This window comes from Trichomycterus rosablanca, chromosome 25, assembly GCF_030014385.1.
Source record: "Trichomycterus rosablanca isolate fTriRos1 chromosome 25, fTriRos1.hap1, whole genome shotgun sequence".
Taxonomy (NCBI): domain Eukaryota; kingdom Metazoa; phylum Chordata; class Actinopteri; order Siluriformes; family Trichomycteridae; genus Trichomycterus; species Trichomycterus rosablanca.
In genome coordinates this window covers 17311680-17334759 of record NC_086012.1, presented here as the reverse complement: position 1 = coordinate 17334759, position 23080 = coordinate 17311680, and the positions used below count along the sequence as shown (strand labels likewise).

Here is a 23080-nt window from a genome sequence, read left to right as displayed (position 1 = left end):
CAGTCTGCATTCCGAGGCTGGATCCTGTCATGCTGATGTTGTGGGACGGTGCTTTAGGAGTGGTCAGTTCAGTGCTGACCTTGATGCGATGCTTCTAAACCCTTCCACTTTAAGTAAAGGGGGAGATCTCGGTCAGGACGGCTCACAGAGCGCCTCGGGGAGACGTGAAGCATGAGAGCGCGGTGGACGTGGTTCGTCCTCGGCTGGATGATGTTGTGGCACGGCAGGGCAGACGGGGTGAGTATCAGATCTGCTTTTATTATCAACAACAACAAATAGGTTGTTGAACCGGAACATCAACTGATCAATCAGCACCCAGCCTTATACAGTAGATATAGCTTTCATATCTTGATTAAATGAGCACAAATTCCCATAGACAGCCTCCAAAATCTTGTGAAAAGCCTGGGGGGATGTCCAGCAAGCTCACGGTTCATCGAACGAATGCTTTTGGGAAAGTAATGTGGTCCAGTTTGGGGGCCATGATGCTGAAAGTGACCACAGTGACCCCCAGCAGGTCCTAAACCGTGCAGAGACGTGTGTGTCCGTCGGAGATCAAAACGAACAGGAAATGGGACGGGTGACCAGTGTGACTCGGACAGATTTGGGCTGATTAATTTGCAGTAATAATAAGAAGAACTGACCACATGTGGAGCTTTAATGATTCCTTTATGTGATTACCGGTCAAACTACTTCAGATATGTAAGAGATGTAAGTGCTGACCCTCAGAGTGACATGACATGCTGTAGGATTGGTTAAGGGGTCACATGGGGTCAGCAGGTGACATTTAAAAATCCACGACCCCCCATCGATGATAAACAACATAAGAGGTGAGCAGACGGGATTCCTGCGCTTTTATAACCAGAGGACGGAATGTGTTCACAAACTCAAGAGTGTTTGTGCAGGACGTCGAGTTCTGGACGGGTGACCCGGGGCGTGTGTACGGTACGAGCGCTTCGGTTCCGGTGGCCTGTTCTGTGTTTACTCACCAGCATAAACAGAACGAGAGACGGAACGATGATACATGGGAAATAACAAATAAGGTCGAGTCTCTGTGTGTGTGTGTGTGTGTGTGTGCGTGTGTGTGTGTGTGTGTGTGTGTGTGTGTGTGTCCGTGATATGAACTAGTTTATTTATTTATTAGGATTGTAACGTCACTTTGGTTCCACACATGACAGGTCAGGTAGTTACTGCTTACACAAGATTTGTACTGTTGGAGAAAACCGGAGCTCCCGGAGGAAACTCACACAGACACAGGGAGAACATGCAAACTCCACACAGAAAGGACCCGGGTAATCGAACCCAGGACCTTCTTTCCTGAGGTGACAGTGCTATCCGCCGACCCACCGTGCTTGTCCACATCACTGCCAATACAGCTCCAGTCATTTAACTAATGATAATATACACTACATTGACAAAAGTATTGGGACGCCCCTTCTAATTCCCGAATTCATGTGTTACAGCCACAACAGTCGATAACAGGTAATTACATGCTTCTGACTTTGCAGCAGCAGTTTAGGGAAGGTCCTTTTCTGTGCACAAAGCAAGCTCTATAAAGTTATTAAACAACATTGCATAAAATATGGAGCTGATTGGTTACGTGTGTGATTTTTTGCTCAGGGGTCCAACAGTGGCAGCTTGGTGGTGGTGGGGCTTGAGCTGGCAATTTTCTGATTACTACAAGGCTACGAATCCAATTCTCTAGAACCCCAGTGTGTACGGTCAGTAGAAACGCCAAAATTGGCCAACAGGGGGCATCAGAACACACAGAATCCCAAAATCTCATCTTCCTTCACAACAAGGGTTCAATTTTATATTGGACCGAACTATTAATTTGTGTTTCCTGACTGATTTAAACAATAAACAAAGCTTATTTGAGCGAATATGTGAGCTGATGTGCATGTTTTAACATTATTATTATTGTTGTTGTTTTTTGTTTCAGAAATGTGTGTGTAATGGAAAATCGATCTGCCACTGTAGCGGAGTAAAAGGTGAAAAGGTGAGACGTCCATTTACATCACATACACTGATCAGCCATAACATTAAAACCACCTCCTTGTTTCTACACTCACTGTCCATGTTATCAGCTCCACTTACCATATAGAAGCACTTTGTAGTTCTACAATTACTGACTGTAGTCCATCTGTTTCTCTGCATGCTTTGTTACCCCCTTTCACGCTGTTCTTCAATGGTCAGGACCCCCACAGGACCACCACAGAGCAGGTACTATTTAGGTGTTGGATCGTTCTTAGCACTGCAGTGACACTGACATGGTGGTGGTGTGTTAGTGTGTGTTGTGCTGGTATGAGTGGCTCAGACACAGCAGCGCTGCTGGAGTTTTTAGACACTCCTACCTAGCTGGTTCACCTTGTAGATGTAAAGTCAGAGACGATCGCTCATCTATTGCTGCTGTTTGAGTCGGTCATCTTCTAGACCTTAATCAGTGGTCACAGGACGCTGCCCACAGGGCGCTGTTGGCTGGATATTTTTGGTTGGCGGACTATTCTCAGTCCAACAGTGACAGTGAGGTGTTTAAAAACTCAAGCAGCGCTGCTGTGTCTGATCCACTCATACCAGCACAACACACACTAACACACCACCATCATGTCAGCGTCACTGCAGTGCTGAGAATCATCCACCACCTAAATAATACCTGCTCTGTGGTGGTCCTGTGGGGGTCGTGACCATTGAAGAACAGCATGAAAGGGGAACAGATGGACTACAGTCAGTAATTGTAGAACTACAAAGTGCTTCTATATGGTAAGTGGAGCTGATAAAATGGACAGTGAGTGTAGAAACAAGGAGGTGGTTTTAATGTTATGGCTGATCGGTGTTCAGCTCGCTATTATCCACCTTCTTCAGTCTTCTCACAGGCAGTAAGCAGAGATTAGGATTAAACCCAGGTCCTCAGAACCTGCGTTGCTGTGCGGCACCCACACCACAGCTGCGTCTGATACACCGCGAACGTCCGGAGGCCTTGAACTCGTTCACGTTGAGTCTGTTGTGACTTTGTTCCTGCAGTGGTTTCAGATTGTTGCTCTGTTCTTATCTGGGAACAGAAGGTGCATCAGTGTGTCTGTGTGGGCTGCCCAGCATCACCAAAGGGTCTAAAGAACTAAACCAGGACCAGGCTGTGGTGTCATCAAGAAAGCACCTCATAATGATGCTTCAACCCTTTAAAAGAAGTAAATTAAATCCTAGAATTTTTTATTACTATCCTTATTGTATCTGGGCATGGGACCTGCACTGAGAGCGCACTGACAAGCGCACCTCCCACCCCCCAAACACCCGACTGGCTGATAGCACTGTTGAGATTCGAGCTGCCCTAAACGTAGAATGATTTTAACCTCCTATATCTAAAGGGAATATATATTTTTACATTATTAATGAAGAGCCATAAAGACTACTACTAATAATAATGCGCTGGTGCTCAGGTGGGACAGATCCCCATCAGATATATGTCATCAGATTAATGCCTATAAATAAAACACGTGAATATTTTTAATACACTCTGGGATGTTCTGCAGGGTGAAAAGGGATTTGCGGGTGATCCCGGGTCTCCTGGATTACAGGGCTACGCCGTAGCTGAGGGGCAGAGAGGGGCACAAGGCAAGAAGGTAAAATGTGTGTAAAACTTTACATGCACTTCAGTTTGTACAAGCATGATTTAGGAAACTGTGTCAACGTGTAGGCACCCGGTAAGCCGATATGAGGCCTGTTTACTGCTCTACAGACTACAGTCAGTAATTGTTTTGACACTGTAATATGTTATTTGTTTCTTTCGAAGGGAAATCCTGGTCCTGTTGGTGCTCCAGGATCAAAAGGAGCTCGGGTGAAATGAATTTATTTTATTTTATGCTTAAATAATGCTGAAATATTTCACGTGTGCTCATATCCGGCGTACCTGACCACTCACCTGAGTTTTGGTGTTTCTGTGTGTGTTGTAGGGAGCCGTGGGAAGTCCAGGCTTTCTCGGGGCTTCAGGTTTACCGGTAAGATGAGAACAGTCCACCAGCTAATCTGACCCGACTGTAAATAGAACCAAAATTTAATCAGAGCCATACTTACAATAATATATAACATTTTTCTCTGTGACCGAATGACAGTGCAGTCAAACTAGTTCTCTTTATATGTGCACAGAGAAGTTACCAATTATAATCATAATGACCAAAGATCAATCAAGAAGCCAGGATAACAAATCAGGAGCCTTACTGAACTCATCATTCAGTCACAGAAAAAAAATGCAGCGATCTAAAGCACCAGCCCACCACCGCTAAGATCTCGAACTCAGGAGTCTGAATCTCAGCTCCGCTGCCAGCCGGCCGGGCTCCTATACAGACACGATTAGCATGATGTCTGAGGGAGGGAGGGTCGATGGGATTCCTCATTACTGATCCAACTGCGGCCTCTGCTGGCGAGACAGGGAATAATAGAGAGCAGTGCATGACTCTCTGTATGCGATACTGATCCCCGTATGAATTCATGTGGGCGTGGCTTAGGTAGGGAGTCTGGAGCAGTGATGAGTGATAAATCTAGATAATTGAATATAAGACTGTTATGGTGTACATGAGACGTCTAGTATGTCCAGTTTAAACTGTGTGTGCTCTAATTAGGGCACGCCTGGAGAACAGGGTCCAGTTGGCGACCCCGGAGACCCTGGATGTAATGGCACCAAGGTAAAAAGTTCATTTAGATTTTATTTTTATTTTATTTTGCCCTTGAAGATAAATTGTTGAGTCTTGCACATTTACGGTGACAGGGAGACGTGGGTGTACCCGGGTCACCTGGTCCGTCTGGCTTATCCGGACCCCCAGTAAGTAATCGATTCTTATTTAATTGTGTAATCGGACTGATATTATTATTATTATTATTTAACACCAATCAGTAAATGTACTTCCTTTTTTAGGGATCTCCTGGTTGGCCTGGGCTGAGAGTGAGTGCTTTCTTACACTGTCGTTATAAATATATATTTTCTATATTTAAATTGCATGGCAGAGCTGGGATTGGAACCCACAGCCTTCTGATTGACAGCCCAAAGCTCCACCCACTAGGCTGCCACTGTCCCTTGTGACTAAACTGTGATGACGCATCTTTATATGTGGTGTTTCCATTATTTTGTCCACCACCTGTATGGGTCCGGGGTTCTTTCTGTGTACATTTTGCATGTTCTCCCTGTGTCTGTTGGGTTTCCTCCAGGTCGTTATGACACACTTCCTTTATTCAAATTGCATGGCAAAGCCAGGACTGGAACCCACAACCTTCTGATTGACAGCCCAAATCTCCACACACCCTTTAAAGTCAGGCAAATTTGTATCTGGTGTTTCCATTATTTTGTCCACCACCTGTATGGGTCCAGGGTCCTTTCTGTGTGGATTTTGCATGTTCTCCCCTTGTCTGTTTGGGTTTCCTCCAGGTCGTTATGATACACAACCTTCTGATTGATTGCCCAAAACTTCATCCACCCTTCAAGCTATTTTGTATCTGGTGTTTCCATTATTTTGTCCACCACTTTTATGTCATCTCTTTGGGTCCAGGGTCTTTTCTGTGTAAATTTAGCATGTTCTCCCGTGTCTGTGTGGGTGTTTTCTGATATGCTTGCTTTATTTAAATTGTTTTTCCGGATGTTCCCATCACATTGGCATCACGACTGACCGCTGCACCCTTAAATAATCCCGTTTCTCTTTCTGATTGGATTTTGGGTAACAGGGCGACTCTGTTCTCCCGGCGTCGGGTCTAAAAGGAAGACCGGGACCTCCAGGACGCGACGGTGATCCAGTACGTCCATCCTTTTCTGAAGAATCTGAGTAAAGTCCTGCGTTCTTGTTGCAGAAGAGAGAACTCATCCCTTGTTTTTACCCACAGGGACCCTCAGGGCCGCCGGGCAGAACCGGACCCCCGGGGTCAGTCGGGTTCAGAGGACCTCACGTGAGTTTTTTTTTTGTTTTGTTTTTCTCTTTTAAGTAAGGTCCTGAAAGGACAGTGATAGCTCATTGGTTACGGTACTGGATTAGTAATCAGAAGGTTGCTGGGTCAAGCCCCACCACTGCCAAGTTGCCACCGTTGGACTCCTGAGCAGGGCCCTTGCTCAAACTTGTGTTCAGTTATAATTGTCACTTGGGATAAAAGTGTCTGTCCCAACAGTGGATGGCAGAGCCAGGATTCAAACCCGCAACCTTCTGATTGATACCCCAAAGCTTTTCCCACTAGGCTTGACCCTTGTAACTAAACTGTGATGAAGCAGCTTTAAAGTCAGGTTAATTTGTTTCTAGTGTTTCCGTTATTTTGTCCACCACCTGTATGTCATCTCCTTAGAACCAGGGTCCTTTCTGTGTGGATTTTGCATGTTCTCCACAGTCCAAAGACGTGCAGTCAGGTTAACTGAAGATACTAGAAATTTTAAATGTGTGTGTGCGCCCTGTGACAGCCTGGCGACCTGTCCAAGGTGTTCCCTATCATTTCGCCCAGTAAAACACACCCACAGCGACCCTGACCAGGATAAAGCGCTGGTAAACCAGACACTGAATATAATATGAGTATAAACAGGATTCCGTTATGTACACACGGGTGTACTTATTTATCTAGTGTAGTCCAGGTCTGGAGGGGGTTTGGAGAGGCTCTTGAACTGATGTGTGGCTCGTTGCAGGGACCTCCGGGGCCTTCTGGACCTCCAGGACTGAAGGTATTCACAGCTGATCGCTCATTGGTCAAGTGTGAAACTGTTCGCCAGTCCAGCTGAACCCGGTGTGTGTGTGTGTGTGTGTGTGTGTGTGTGTGTGTGTGTGTGTGTGACAGGGTAAAGAAGGACGTTTTGGTGTCCCAGGACTTCAAGGACTGAAGGTCAGGACTAGACTTCATCTGATAATGAATTCTTCTCATGTATTTTACTACGGTACTGATATGTGTGTGTTTGTTTTATTTGATACGGTGGGTTTAGGGAGATCGGGGACTTCCTGGTACACCCGGTAAACGAGGAACGATCCTGTACGCAACCGCCGGGAAGAACTCGAAGGTAATATTTAATATTTCTATCTACTTCAAAGTGACTGAATGACTTACTGGGGGGCGCAGGGCGGGTAAACGCTGACTTCACACAGACGCAACAGTTTAGGGAACAGTTGAGGTCAAGAGCCTTGCTCAGGAGTCCAGTGGTAAAGACTAAACCAGCATCCTTCTTATTACCAGTCCAGTACCCTAACCAGTGAGCTTCCACAGGCCTGAACACAAAAACTAATGGGGTGTCCACATACTTTTGGCTGTATTTAATGTATAATAACAGTCCCACAAGTTCTCAAAACATCAGTGCACGCCCCCCTGTGATGATAAAATCACCTGATCTGTTGTGTGTCAGAACCACAGGCAGAAATAGTGGGTGCTGCACATCAACACGGGCCCCGAGGACCTAGGTTTGAACCTCAGTTCCAATACTGTGTGTCAGATATACGACATGTTGGTTTCATCAGTGTTTGGTACTTTCTCCCATCTCCCCAAACCACATGGAGGGTTAATTAGTTTTTTTAATTGTGCAGCGAGAAGAAAATGAAAGAATTAATGAAGAATTAATAATTATAAATAAATAAATAGCTGCTGATGATTTGATCTTCTCAGGGTGATGTAGGAGACGCAGGAGAACGAGGCTGTACCGGTAAACCTGTAAGTACTTTCACTCACGTTTGCATCACAAGTTTTGAGTCGAAACGTTAAAATTTGTGGCGACTTTTTGGCTCCTGAGATTTTCTGTACGATCTAACGACAGGCGTTTTGTTATTTCGGCAGGGGCGACCTGGTTATGTCCAGCAGAAGGGTATAAAGGGGGACCAAGGTGATAAAGGTCCTGAGGTGGGTCCTTATATCTGAATCTGAAATACATACAAAATAAAAGTATGTGGACACCAGACTGATAACTAGTTACACATCCTGTTCCAAAACCACATTTAATAAAGCAGTTGTCATCACTCTACTGGGAAATGCTGGGCAAGAAGGCCTGACTCACAGTTGTCATTCCATTCCATTTTAAAAGAGCTCATTGTGGTTGAGGTTGGAGCATTGTGCACACTGAACTCATCACTGTGTCTGTCTGGACCTTTGTGCACAAGGACATAAACATGCTAAAATGGCGAAGGGCATTCCCCAAACTGTTGCTACGACATTAAAAGCATAGAATAGAGGTGCTTTTACAGCAACTGAAGGTTAAGGGCCTTGCTCAGGAGTCCAGCAGTGAAGACTAAACCAGCATCCTTCTTTTACCAGTCCAGTACCTGTACCAGTGAGCTACCACAGCCCTAAAGTCAAAAACTAATGCTGTGTCCACATACTTTTGGCCATATTTAATGTGTAATAAGTCCCACATGTTCTCAGAAGTGTTAAATTCTTTCCATTCAGGGAAAACAGGGGAAAGACGGAGATCCTGGATTCCGAGGATTTACGGTGGTTATTTACATCCTTTCTGAGGTCGTCGTTATGGCTCGGTGTTTTCTTTTTTTAGCCAATTAAGCCTCACAGACCCTGTTATTAAGATTTGTATAAGCATGTTTGGTTAGATCACCTTTTCTTAGCTTTTGTAAGCTACATTAGCCTTGTAGCGCCAGTACAAAATGACCCTAAACACCCAACATGTTGGTTTGACAACATTCGGGGTAACTAGAGGGCCCCAAAATTTGTACCTGTAAAATTATGTGTATTTTTTAAAGGGTGATAAAGGAGATCAAGGTCCTCCAGGATACTTTGCTGGGCCAGAAGGAGTCAAGGTCAGTTAAATAAACATGTTTTTCATATCGCAATAAATAAATAAATAAATAAATATAGGACTTACAGTTGTGACTCTGTTTCAGGGAGAGAAAGGTGACTGGGGTTCGTCAGGTCCTCCTGGAGATGTATGTGATACATCCTTATTATTTTATCATCATACAAAGGTGTAATTAATAGAATATAAACGTTTTATAATACAAATGTTATTATACAAGAGCATTTGTAATGCAAAACCACAGTGACCCAAACCCTGGACCCCTGAGCAAAGGGGGACATGAGATGGGAATTAGGTCTCTCACATTCAGTTCCCAAACAAGTTATGAGATATATGTGTTTATATATATATATATATATATATATATATATATATATATATATATATATATATATATATATATATATTATATAATATATATAATAATTCATATATATATATATATATATATATAAACAGCGTTCCGTTTCATTCTTCAGGTTGTTGAATATCCTCCAGTTAAAGGAATCCAGGGGGAATCTGGCTGTATTGGGCGTCCTGGGCCCACTGGGTTGCCAGGTGGGTCGATTATGCACCAATTATCAAACAGAATTTAATTATTAATTATTCCATTTAATGCATCTTAGTTTTGTACAGTTGGTATAAAAAAGCTTGATCATAATGGGATCTAAGAGAGAACAAGCGATAGATATTAGCACTGTTTATTAATGAATGTAAATTTTTTTTAAGGTGTGTCGGGTTTTCCGGGACCACCGGGACTGCCAGGTACCTGCAAAACACCCTCACTTTCTCATAAACATGACTTTGAAATTGAAATGTAATTATAAATTCTTAATTTTTAATTTCAGAGGTAGCTGGCTTATCATACAGGTTTTGGAGCTAAATGTGTCAAAGCAACATCATTTTTATCCAACTGAAGGTTAAGGGCCTTGCTCAGGGGCCCAACAGTGGCAGCTTGGTAGTGGTAATAAAAAATGTCAAATGATTTTATAATAAAAAGCTTCTGTGTGTCCCCTCAGGTTCTCATTTCCCGGGACCTGCGGGGCAGAGAGGACCACCAGGTATCATGGGTCCTAAAGGGGAGAAGGGTGAGGCAGCACCAGACTGGTTCGGACCCCCGGGTGAAGATGGTCCTCTGGGATTCCAAGGGCCTCCTGGAGACCCAGGTCCACCAGGCCCATTGTTATCAGGTTTCAAAACTTCTACTCATGTAGCGTCAGTGACACACAGATTTAGTGGTTTAACATTTCTATTTATTTGATTATTTTCCTTTTTCTTTTATTTTAATTGTATTTGTGCCACTTTCTGTCCTGCAAAACTTATAAAAATAATTATAATGATGATAATAGTAATAATAAAGACTAATTCGTAATAAATAATAAATATTTAAGATAGTAATATAATAATAATGATAATAATAATAATGAAATAATAATAATAAAGACTAATAGATAATGAATAATACATATTTAAAATAGTAATAATAATAATGATAATATTAATATTATTATTATAATTGTATTATTATATTATTATTATTTTTATTATTATTATAAGTAGTAGTATTGTTGTTGTTTTTATTATTATTTTGTTTTATTGTTATTACTATTATTATTACTATTTCAAATATTTATCATTTATGTATTAGTCTTTATTATTATTTATTTTATTGTTCTAATAATTATTATTACTGAAATGATTATCATTGTTATTTTAAATTTTTATCATTAATTATACATTGTTTTTATTATCATTATTATTACTGTTATTATCATGATTATTTATTTTATTGTTATAAATTATTATTATTAATAATATTATTACTGATATTATTATTAGTAGTGTTAATGTTATTATTAGTATTATTATTATTATGTTTTACTATTTTAAATTTGTATTATTTATTATTATTATTATTAATATTATTATTAGTATTACTGATATTATTATTATTACTGATATTATTATTATCATTATTATTATTATTACTGATATTATTATTATTATTATGACATGTACACCAGGACACAGTTTGATAAGATTTAAATATTAAAATAATTATTTTTAAAGACTTGGTGCCTGTGGTTAGCGTGTGTTCTGTAACCTCTTGATTTTCTGTGTTGGGAGGTCCTGATTACGAGGGTCCTCCGGGTGTTAAAGGAATGAAAGGGTTTCTGGGTCCTCCTGGTGAAGACGGCCAACAAGGACCACAAGGTGAACCGGCGTTCATTCAACAATGTTCAGCTGAGGCTGTAAAATAACTTGAATTAACACTGAACGATTAACACAGGTCAGAAAGGAGAGCCGTGCTACGACTGTCCTGACTCCTGTAATGAGGTACGAGGACCCCCGGGTGTTCCCGGAGCACCAGGTCTTCCAGGTGAGATTATACGGCTGATGGGAAGCGGAACGTCTCGATGGTTATAAACTCAAACTCCACTGATATGGATTATTTGTGTAGGTACGAATGCACCACCTGGTCCGAAGGGAGACGCGGGTTACAACGGAGAGCCTGGTTTACCAGGATACCAGGTATAAAGTTAATGACTGGTGATAAACTATATAGTCAAAATTATGTGGACACCCCTTAATTATTAAGTTCAGGTGTATCAGAAACCTCATGGTCTCCTAATGGTGACCTTAAGGAACACCTTTGAGATAACTGAGATTCAGGAATCATAATCATCGTCCAGCATGAGTGGAAACCATACAAATGCTTTTTTATGGCTGAAAGTGGTAGCATAGCATGTCATAGAAGTCAACGTTCTGGGTTCAAGACCCACCACAGCCAAGCTGCCAATGGTAGGCCACTGAAGAAGACCCTTAACCTTCAACTAACACACTCCAAGTGTCAAATTCCAAGAAAATGGGGAAATTTTGATGCCCTTGGGATTGAATGTGATGTCTAACAAGCTCATGGTCAGGTGACCACATAATTCTGACTATTTGTGTAGCTATATTTGTCCAAATTTGGCGCCAGATGTTTGGTCGTCATGTCCCTTGTTTGACTGCAGGGGCCTCCAGGACCACCCGGACCTCAAGGTGCTCCAGGACCAAGAGGATGCGGTGGGAACACCATTGACTATGGGGAGAAAGGAGATCAAGGCTCTCCAGGACCGCTAGGTCAACCAGGACCAGATGGTCGCCATGGTCCACTAGGATCTCCGGGACAAAAGGGACCCCCTGGACCCAAGGGGTATTCAGTAAGTGATACCCCGTGTCCACGTCATTATGACTGCCTTCCTTAATCAGCTGGCTATTTCTTTAAACCCTAAATAATCAATCATTTATGATTAGGACACGAGATTTGGTATCAGAGGAGACCCAGGACCTCCTGGTTTTCCAGGGCTTTCAGGAATCCCAGGTACAAGTGGAACACCGGGACCCTTAAGTGTCGGACAGCCTGGATTTCCTGGTCAGAAAGGCGACCGTGGAGTGCCAGGCCTAATGGGCACACCCGGATCACCAGGCAAGAACCCTAACCTCGCATACATTGCTGACCTTCTCACCTGCGTTGTTTTAATGCCAAACTTCTGCCCTTCTTCATTAGGTCAGAAAGGAGAACCTGGTAGGAGTCAAGGAGCAGAAAGCCCAGGACTTAAAGGCCGGAAAGGACCTCAAGGGCCACCTGGAACACAAGGTGAGTGCTGTTACGGGTAAGGCATTACTGTTCTGTGGACATTTTTACTGAGCATTTTGTTCACAGGACATCCTGGACTACCAGGCTCTCCAGGAGCTCAAGGCTACCCTGGTCCGAAGGGAGAGAGGGGCACTGGTTTACCTGAAAGTGTAGGACCACCAGGAGCAAAAGGTGTGGTGTGCACGTGCTTAATATACACACTTAAGGGGTTTTTTTTGCGACTAGGATGATTGGAACACTATATGGCCAAATATTTATGGACACTTGACCATGCGCATGTTGGGCATCCCATTCCAAACCATGGGCAATTATATGGAGTCACACAACTCTTCTGCGAGGGCAATGGGGTGGTCAATGGGTTTAATAAATGTACATTATTGCAGGTAACAAAGGTCCACCTGGGCCTGCAGGACTTCCTGGAATAGGCTCACCAGGGATGCCTGGACCAACCGGACCACAAGGACTACCAGGACCAACGGTCAGTAATACAAACAACCACAAAGTGCCAATTTTGCCTCATATTTGAAGACTCGCTCACATTAAAATGAATTTGCTGCAGGGTGAAGATGTATATGGACCACCAGGACCTCCAGGACCAGCAGGGTTCCCAGGTGAGGCAGATGTTCCAGGTCCTCCTGGAGATCCAGGTGTTCCGGGTTTTCCTGGACCATTCGGAGTACCGGGACTGGAAGGGAGAAGAGGCCTGAAAGGTAAGTAGCTACCAGAGAAACCGAGCAGTCAAAGTTTATACACGCTTTAAAATCATGATTTTTTTAAACAGGGGATAAAGGTATAGCAGGCAGACGAGGACCAGACGGAGCACCAGGTAGCTGTTGGCAAACAACTGGTCCACCGGGTGATCCAGGATTAAAAGGTCAACCAGGCCCCACAGGTTTGTCTAAAGAGTTTCTACCAGGTCTCTGAGGAACCTCTGTCGTACAGGTGCCAGATTTACCAACGGAAACACGTTTTACAGGATCGAGTGGGCAGAAAGGTATTAGGGGGAGCTCTGGTGTGCCAGGTTTTGGGAAGCCTGGACAGCCTGGAATCCCTGGAACACCTGGGTCATCGGTGCCGGGACAACTTGGACCTCCTGGCAAACCAGGTCCATCAGGGTTGCACGGACCCCCCGGAGTGTCCGGTACTGTTTACTTCAAAATATAAACAAGTGTAAAATTCTGGCAGCTTCGCTTTTTTAATGTTCTAACTGATCCAATCAGGAGCAAAAGGAGACTGTGGATTTCCAGGAAGGTCAGTTCCTGGACCAGACGGCGCCAGTGGACTAGTCGGGCTACCCGGACTCAAAGGTCAGTTACTAATACACACTGAAGCAGGAACGCTGACCATTGATGCCTCAGATCGACATTTATTTTGCTTACAGGATCTCAGGGTCTCGCTGGAGTGAAAGGCGTGAGAGGTCTTACTGGTGTTCCTGGAGACGATGGAGAACCTGGGTCTCCAGGTCGTACAGGGGGCGAACTCGGACCACCAGGAGACCCTGGACCACCTGGTACGCTTAATCATACATATACAGGATTCAGAAAGGGTTCAGACTCCTTGATTTTTGTGCACTTGTGTTGTGGGGTTCACTTTTAATGGATCTATTTGCCATTTCTACCCAATCCTCTGCATGGTCAGGGCAAAGACTAAGCCATGATGTCCAAGGAGCCCTCTGTTAATCCACGTAATCAAATTGTGGCAAGGCAGGGATGAAAGAAGGGGTAAAAAACAATATCTGATGTTTGAGCATCCCCAGGATCACAATCACATCAATCATTTTCAAATGGAAGAAGCTTGGCACAACCTTGAACCTTCGTAGACTTGCCTGGGCAAATTGGGCATCCAGGAAAGAAGGAAGAGCCCAACTGTCACTTCTACCTGTTAGATGGACAACCATCTCTGTTGGCTAATCATCTGGTTAATACCATCCCTATGGTGTGGATGGACATAGTGGTGGCAGCGTCAAGCTCTGGAGAAGCTTCTCAGCACCAAGGACAGGGAGATGCAGCCATTGATAGCCATGAAAGTTCAAGGTTCTGCCATGAAGAATGGGATAAACTGCCCAAAGCCCAAAGCTGCCTAAGGGTCTGAATACTCTCTCAACCCACCATCCTACATCATGGTGTCATTGATGGCTACTTCTGCAGGGTCCGTTTTGGTAATCGGGTTTCATTTCATGATTAGATTCCACCGCTGGTCAGACTAATCCGTCCAATATTTTCTGTTGACCTTCAATAGGCCAACCTGGTTTAAGTGGTGAACATGGAGATCCAGGAGATTCAGGAACCAGAGGAACCGATGGCCGCATAGGGATACCTGGAAGCCCCGGACCAATGGGTAAGTTTTCATGTAACTTTTACACCCTTGAGGACATTCTGGCTTTAGACTTTTGTTCCAGATGCTGATGTTAGCAAACCACTCTTGCTGGAGCTCCAGAGGTATCGGAATTCTGCTTGGTCATCAAGATTACCGAGATCCATACGTTTGTTTCCCAGGTCCTGATGGTAATCCGGGTACTGACAGTGACGTTCCAGGAGAACCAGGCATAGCTGGAGCAAGAGGAGATCGTGGACATATAGGATTTCCCGGTGAGGGAATTTGCACACATATCTGCACCCACTAAATGATGTCCATATTGGTCATAAGTATTCGGACACCTGACCATGAGCTTTGTTGGACGTCCCATTAAAAAAAAAAAGCTATTTGATTGGTGGAACATCCTGTTGGACAGGTCTCCGGGGTATTAAAGGAGAGCAGGGCTTCCCTGGATCCCAAGGGTCACCTGGTGCACACGGTCTACCCGGAATCAAAGGAGACAAAGGAGACTGGGGTGCAGACACACATGGACCTTCTGGACCTCGAGGGCAAAAGGTACGAGTCACATCAGTCTATACCTCTGGCTGTATACAGTATATGTATGTGAATATATGTGCTCCACCACAGGGAGAACCTGGACTCAGAGGTACTGCTTCACCTAAAGGACAGAAGGGGGACGTCGGGTCGTCCGGTCCACCGGGTCATCCCGGGCCAGCCGGACCTGTGGGAGACGTCGGGGTTCCAGGATTTGTAGGTAAACAGTAATTGCTGATCAAGACAGTGTTTTGTATTTAGTTGTTTATATTTCAGGTTTTTATTCCTTGATGATGTGGCTGTTTCAGGCCCTCCAGGACCACCGGGTCCACTGGGCTCATTCGGTCATCCTGGACCTCCCGGACCCGTAGGACTGAATGGAAATCCAGGTAATGTGTTCAGTCTAACATATATTTCTTAAAACGTTATTAGTACTGTACTAAATATAAATAATTCAACACAATTCAGGACCAAAAGTATGTAGACGCACAGTGTAATGCAATGGTAGCTCAGTGAGTACTACATTTTGGCCAGCAGAGGGGGCACGGAGGTGCAGATGATTGTGTCAGTATCATGGTTTCTCCCTCTCATCTCTCTGATGCTGTGATTCCAAACTTGCCCCGGTCTGGTTTATCACTGGGATGTGATGTAGAGCTTATTGCTCCAGAGGGGAGCAGTTTGGACCCCGTCCGTACATCCACTTTATGCACGGGTGCACTAGTTGGTGTGGTTGGGGTCTCGCTCATGTATTGCCTGTCCCACCAGGCTCTTAAGTGTTGCCTATATTTGATTTTTTTTACCAAGAACTGAGTTAATGCAGATGGAAAAGCTTGTTATATTGTGAGGACCAGTACTCAGTTCTGCGCTACCCCTGTTTTATTCACTTTCTCCGTTGAGGACTGCGGATGGCCACCTGTATTTGTGATTGTCTTCTGTTGAATCTGTGTGATAATTATCTTTACATCTGATCTCAGGTCCTTCTGGTCCTGCTGGTGCTCCAGGACCTGGAGGACAAAAAGGCAACCAGGGTCTAGATGGCATTCCGGGATCACCGGGACCGAGAGGAGATCCAGGTAGAACCCTGTTCCCTGTTCTCACGCCTGCTTTTAGTTCATAACTGTACTGAAGTCACAAACTTGTCATGCCATCCATGTCAGCTGGGCTTCAAACGTGTGGCGTCTTTTTCAGGTCCATTTGTGGCTGGCGAAGGCCGAAAAGGAGAGAAGGGGCAACCGGGCAAGTACTGAAACAAAATAGAATAGACAACAGCTCTAGAGCTGCATCCAAAGTTGTTTTGATGAAATGTTCTACTTCTAATGGTTTGCTAAAATGCATGGCCAAAAGTATATGGACACTTCTAACTAGCTTCTAACTCACTCACTCACTTTCTTAACTGCTTATCCAATCAGAGTCGAAGGGCTTTTCAATGGGCGCAAGGCACACAGTAACACCCTGGAAGGGGCAGACACACTTAACCACACCTGTTCAACTACTGGACAATTCAGTGTCTCCAATTAACCTGACTGCATGTTTTTGGACCCACGCAAACACAGCACCTGGGGATGGAACCCAGGACCTTCTTGCTGTGAGGCGACAGCGCCACCCAGCTTCTAACCAGTAGCAGCTATTTCTGACACAATCAAGTGTAGTGTCATGCACTTTTACAGCAGATGCACACAAGCCTAAGATTACCATGCGCAATGACACAATGACAGGTACTGAGTGGACACTGGTGCACTTTTTTACTCCACTGCTAAACTCTGATCATCCAAAGCGACTTACACTTATGATCAAATACAGTTTGAGGTTATAGGTTCTTGCTCAGGAGTCCAACAGTGGCAACTTGGTGGTGAAGGAGCATCATGTGATTGAAGTCCAATTATTGCTAACAACTTCGATCCTCTGGGTCTGGATTTCACTGTAATCTGTGCTCTTCAGGTCCGAAGGGAGATCCGGGACTTCGGGGCGTCCCAGGTTTTGGGATTCCAGGTCCTACTGGCAATAAAGGAATCCAAGGAGCACCAGGAGTCCCCGGGTCACCCGGCTTACCTGGAATTTCGGGGGACTGTTTTCATGGCATAAAGGGAGATCCTGGGAATCCTGGGAATCCTGGCAGCCCCGGACGTCCTGGTGAGTGACACTGATGAGTGAGTGGTGGGTAGTGGTGGTGCATCCTGGAGAGCTGGGTTTGATCCTCAGCTCTGGTTGAGTTTATTGTTGGATGAATGGGTAAGGGTTCGATGGATTGCGATGTATGGGTAACGGGGCCAGATCTACTGTGGGATGGAGGGGGGCAGGGGTAATGGTTCTTGCCATTCTAAAACATTCTAGCCAAAGCTGTTGAGTGGAATGGAAGGGGGGGGGGGGGGGGGGGGGCATTTTTAGCATATCTGAATATTGGGGAGCGGGGCGTGTCCCAATATACTTTGTGATTACAATATATTTGGTCTGTGGTCTCAGTTCCAGACCAAGCGCAGCCCTGTATAATGAATCTCGTTTGATGTGCAGGGCCGATTGGTCCACCAGGCCGCCCAGAGACCCTACATAAAGCAGACAAGGGGGACAGAGGACCACCAGGGCGGCCCGGTTATCCCGGAGAGGCGGGATGCCGAGGAAACCCCGGACCGTCGGTAAATCACTTCTCCAATCACTTTTTTATCTTTTGCTACACACGCAATTCCAAAATAGTTGGGACATTAGGGAAATTCGTTGGCGGGAGCGTGTGTCAGGGGAATATCCCCTCCTCGGACGTGATCAGGGTCTCCAGCACTGAAAGACAAACTGGCTGTGCCAAAATTAGGAGAAAAAGAGAGATTGTTTGTTTTGATAGATTTTTTTTTTTGACCTTTTATTTGACAGGGACCTGAAGGTGGACCTGGTGCTTCTGGGATACACGGGGAACCTGGGATACCTGGTCCTCCAGGCTTTCCAGGTGAGCGACTACTGTTTCTAACTATTTAAAGGCAATTAATAATTATAAAGAATAAATGGAATGAATGTTTAATTTTTATGTATAATTTTCCAAACTGTACCAGTTTCCTCATGACTGCACCCCTGCGCACAAAGCAATTAAGCACATTTAAAGGGTGTCTGTACAATTACAGAGGTATCGTGGGTAAATCTAGTCACATTTAGGAAAACCTGGTGAGGACTCCAGGTTGTCATGAACTGTTTTGTCCTACAGGGCGGCGCCAGCAGTCACAAAGTCCTCAAGTTCTATAGCTGTAATTTAAGTGTTTAACTTAATTTAAATCTTTCGTTAAGGTGAGCCTGGAGAGCCAAACTATAGGTACGGACCTAATGGGAATCCCGGGCCCCCAGGACCCCCCGGATCAGCAGGTTAGTCCCTACAATCACAAACACTGCTACTGAATATTGCACCCAAAACTATGGACTGAAATTTCTTTAGATCTGAATATTATTGATATTTATTATTTGTTAATATGTGATGATGTTTCTTAGGCATATTTGTATATTTTCTCTTAATGTAAATTTGTGGTAAAATATCGGCCGGTCAGGAGTCTGCATGGACATGATTGGCTAGTGTCTACAGTACTGTCTACAGGAGATGCTTCTCAGTGCGCTCTTAGTGCAGGTCCCAGGCCCGGATAGAACTAGGAGGGCTGTGCCAGGAAGGGCATCGGGCGTAAAAACTGTGCCAACTCTGATGTGGACCAGATCTGCTGTGGCGACGCCTAAATACAGGAGCATCATATTTTCCTTATGATTTTTTTTATTAACTTAATAATTTTAGTTTATTAAAAAATGTACATAAAATAACTGATGTTGGTCATTTTTGTAATATTTAAAATATTTCCTTTTTTCCAGATTTTGTTAAATTTAGGTTTAATTTTTGTTAAATAAAAAAATACACACAAAAACAAAAACTTTAGCCTATTTTTTAAAACTTAATCGGCTTGTTTGTAGTTAATTTCTATTTCAGTTTATAAAAAATAAAATAGGCAAATAATTCGCATCAATTATAATTCACTTTAGAGGTTTTGTTTTATGTATTATATTTTAATTTATAATAATTTATCATTTATTTCAGCATTTTTAAAGGTTTAAGTTGTAAATGCAACTTGAATTAGGACACGTTAATGTTAAATAAAAGTGATTTTTGTGGTTTGTTTGTGGTTTCTTTTAGGCCCAGATGGACCTGCTGTTCATACACCGGTAATAAATGTACCGGGGAGTTCGGGGCCGGACGGAGATCCTGGATATCCAGGCACGCGTGGACGTGATGGACCACCCGGAAAACTCGGACCAAAAGGTGAATCGGGTTGGTTGCGTTTTACCCCTAAAAGTGGCGTTAAAGTGGGTTAAAATGTAAAAAATTTGTTATTGTAATCAATAAGCTGCACGTGTCCTTCTAATCTGCATAAAATCAAAGAACTGGTCATGTGATCTTCATAGAACCAACACTGGCAGTAGAAATGGTTATATGAAGAACTCAAGGTCCTTCATTAATGCACTGGCATACAGTGGGAACATCTGGGAGAAACAACAGCTCAGCTGTAAACACTTGCAAGCCCACACCCTGCTGATTTCTGGAGTTTTATGAGCCCAAGATCTTCATATGCAAGAGCAAATATTGACTGGAGTCGTGTAAAGGACTGCTCCATTGGTCTCTGCTGCACTGCATAACCTTTCCTTGGAGTAAAAAAAAAAACTCCAGTTTGCTTCCACGGTTATAAGGCTGGTAGGGGAGTAATAATGGCCTGGGATTGTTCTTGGTGGTTTGGTTTGGGCTGCTTAGTTTCAGAGTTTCTGAGTGGTGAAATCTTAAAGCTTGGGGGCAACAATTTGGGGAATAAAGCTGCACAGTTCTGAGTCTTGGGATGATTCGGAATGCTGACTGTGCTCAGGTGTTATCCCACTGTGTTACTGGCCATTCACCAGTGCTTTGTGGCTAAAGGAAGTCTAGTAAAAGCTCATAGATGTTTGGTGTCCACATACTTTTGACCAATCACCATTTGTAGTAACCAGTTTACCCTGGTCAATGTAGCGGTCACTTGGTGGTTTGGGAGTTGACACGCCTTTTTTGCTTCTCTCTCAGGGGCCCAGGGCCGCCGGGGTGATCAAGGCAGGTCCATCACAGGACCTCAAGGCTTTCCTGGACTAAAGGGGAATAAAGGAGGACCAGGGGCGCCAGGTTGGCACACGGTTTTCACACTTTATACGTTTACTAACGTTGGTGAACTCAGAACTAACTGCTGATCTTATTTTAGGGCTTAATGGCTATGTGGGGCCGCCGGGACACAAGGGCCCTCAAGGGCCTCAAGGAGAAGGAACTTCGGGAACATTTGATAGCTTTCTGCTAGCCAGACACAGCCAGAGCGTCCAGGTGCCCGCCTGCCCACAAGGAACCACATTTATTTACTCGGGGTACTCGCTGCTCTTCATCCACGGGAACGACCGGACGCATGGACAGGACCTAGGTAACACTGGCTAATCACCGTCCACTCAGCCTACAGCAGTTTAATCCTCCACTCAGCAATTCAGAGTGGCACTTTTTTTACCTCTCAGGTACAGTCGGTAGTTGTCTACCCCGCTTCTCCACCATGCCGTTTCTCTTCTGTGATACGGAAACAACCTGCCGATACGCCTCACGTAACGACTACTCGTACTGGCTCTCCACGGACGAGCCCATGCCCCCCAACATGGACCCCATCATGGGGGACAATCTGGCCAAATATATCAGCAGGTGAGTGTGTGTGTGTGTGTGGGGGGGGGGGGGTATAACAGTGATGTTATAGATGTTTTGTAACAGATGTTTTACAGATGTGTGATATTGATGTTATGCTCTGATGTTTGACAGATGTTCAGTGTGTGAGAGCTCGACTAATTCCATCAGCATCCACAGCCAAACCTTACAGATACCAAACTGTCCTCGGGGGTGGATCTCACTCTGGACTGGATATTCATTCACCATGGTACAAGTCCCAGGAAGGATGGATGGATGGATGGAAGATTGATGGATGGATGGATGGAAGATTGATGGATGGATGGATGGATGGAAGGAAGGATGGATGGAAGGATGGAAGATTGATGGATGGATGGATGGAAGATTGATGGATGGAAGGATGGATGGAAGGATGGATGGATGGATGGAAAGAAGGATAGATGGATGGATGGATGGAAGGAAGGATGGATGGATGGATGGAAGATTGATGTATAGAAGGATGGATGGAAAGAAGGATAGAAGGATGGATGGATGGATGGATGGATGAATGGATGGATGGAAAGAAGGATGGATGGATGGATGGATGGATGGAAGGAAGGAAGATGAATGGACGGGTGGGTGGATAGATGGAAGGATGGATGGATAGATGGATGTAAGGAAGGATGGATGGAAGGATGGATGGATGGAAGGATGGATTAATTCACTCTGAATGAACCCTGTAGGTTTATTAATAATATTAATATTTAACTGTATTTTGTTTGTTTGTTTGTTTTCAGCAAACCGGTGTGGGTGCTGAGGGCTCTGGCCAATCACTCATCTCTCCGGGTTCGTGCCTGGAGAGCTTCAGACAGGTGCCCTTCATCGAGTGCCATGGGCGGGGCACGTGTAACTATTACCCAGATTCCTACAGCTACTGGCTGGCATCGCTTAGTGAGGAGAACATGTTCAGGTGAATCGATAGTCTTAGAGCGCACCCTGCTGTCTCTAACACATACATACATACATACAGCCCTTCCAGTGTCCTTCTATCCAACCAGTTAAACTAACCAGGTGCTTTCTGTAGCAGACAAAATACGCACTATATGGACGAAAGTATTGGGACACCCCTTCTAATTATTGGATTCATGTGTGATAAATCATTTATATAAAGGAAAGTAAATGCATCCAACTTTGCAGCATCAGTTTGGGGAAGGCCCTTTCCTGTTCCAGCAGAGCAAGAAACTCCAGTGGCAGGCACAGCTCTGGAATGACAGAACGGGCACAAATTCCCACACAAATACTTGAGCATTTTGTGAGAAGTCTCCTCAAATAGCAGCTGCTGTTCTGTCTGAATATAACATATAGATGTCGCTCTCTTTTAATAGCATTTCTTTTTTTAATAGGACATCCGACAAGCTCATGGTCAGGCGTCCGAATACTTTTGGCCATAAATATATAAAATCTGAAATATTCAGTACATGTTTCTGTGTTCTTTTACAGTAAACCTGAACCTCAGACACTGAAAGGTCCAGCAATGACCAACGTGATCAGTCGGTGCCGCGTCTGCATGAAGGATCAACGGAGAGGAAAGTGAAGTCGTGCAACACCATCACCGGCCAACAAGAACATCACAGTCCAGATATTTATTATTTTTACATGATATTAAAACGCAGTCATGGTGCTTAAATATATATATACAGTGTATCACAAAAGTGAGTACACCCCTCACATTTCTGCAGATATTTAAGTATATCTTTTCATGGGACAACACTGACAAAATGACACTTTGACACAATGAAAAGTAGTCTGTGTGCAGCTTATATAACAGTGTAAATTTATTCTTCCCTCAAAATAACTCGATATACAGCCATTAATGTCTAAACCACCGGCAACAAAATTGAGTACACCCCTAAGAGACTACACCCCTAAATGTCCAAATTGAGCACTGCTTGTAATTTTCCCTCCAAAATGTCATGTGATTTGTTAGTGTTACTAGGTCTCAGGTGTGCATAGGGAGCAGGTGTGTTCAATTTAGTAGTACAGCTCTCACACTCTCTCATACTGGTCACTGAAAGTTCCAACATGGCACCTCATGGCAAAGAACTCTCTGAGGATCTTAAAAGACGAATTGTTGCGCTACATGAAGATGGCCAAGGCTACAAGAAGATTGCCAACACCCTGAAACTGA

At 44.1% G+C, this 23080-nt stretch overlaps 1 protein-coding gene across 1 annotated transcript; it reads left to right on the top strand.

The window, feature by feature from the left end:
• The first annotated feature begins 171 nt into the window (after positions 1-171).
• Positions 172-22486, top strand: LOC134302251 (collagen alpha-5(IV) chain-like). Its single transcript, XM_062987285.1, has 51 exons — positions 172-237; positions 1940-1996; positions 3525-3614; positions 3785-3829; positions 3945-3989; positions 4611-4673; positions 4757-4810; positions 4904-4930; positions 5704-5772; positions 5860-5922; positions 6641-6676; positions 6790-6834; positions 6932-7006; positions 7603-7647; positions 7771-7833; positions 8377-8445; positions 8685-8741; positions 8826-8844; positions 9236-9295; positions 9467-9502; positions 9757-9927; positions 10865-10951; positions 11028-11117; positions 11199-11269; positions 11752-11940; positions 12035-12206; positions 12288-12377; positions 12444-12548; positions 12761-12855; positions 12937-13087; positions 13159-13269; positions 13354-13518; positions 13759-13887; positions 14616-14714; positions 14873-14965; positions 15109-15248; positions 15321-15447; positions 15536-15616; positions 16202-16336; positions 16416-16463; positions 17166-17357; positions 17736-17857; positions 18087-18159; positions 18492-18566; positions 19375-19500; positions 20287-20382; positions 20459-20668; positions 20757-20934; positions 21049-21163; positions 21690-21862; positions 22393-22486. Exons 1-51 carry the CDS (start codon positions 172-174, stop codon positions 22484-22486), a joined length of 4887 nt encoding a protein of 1628 aa, XP_062843355.1.
• The last annotated feature ends 594 nt before the right edge of the window (positions 22487-23080 follow it).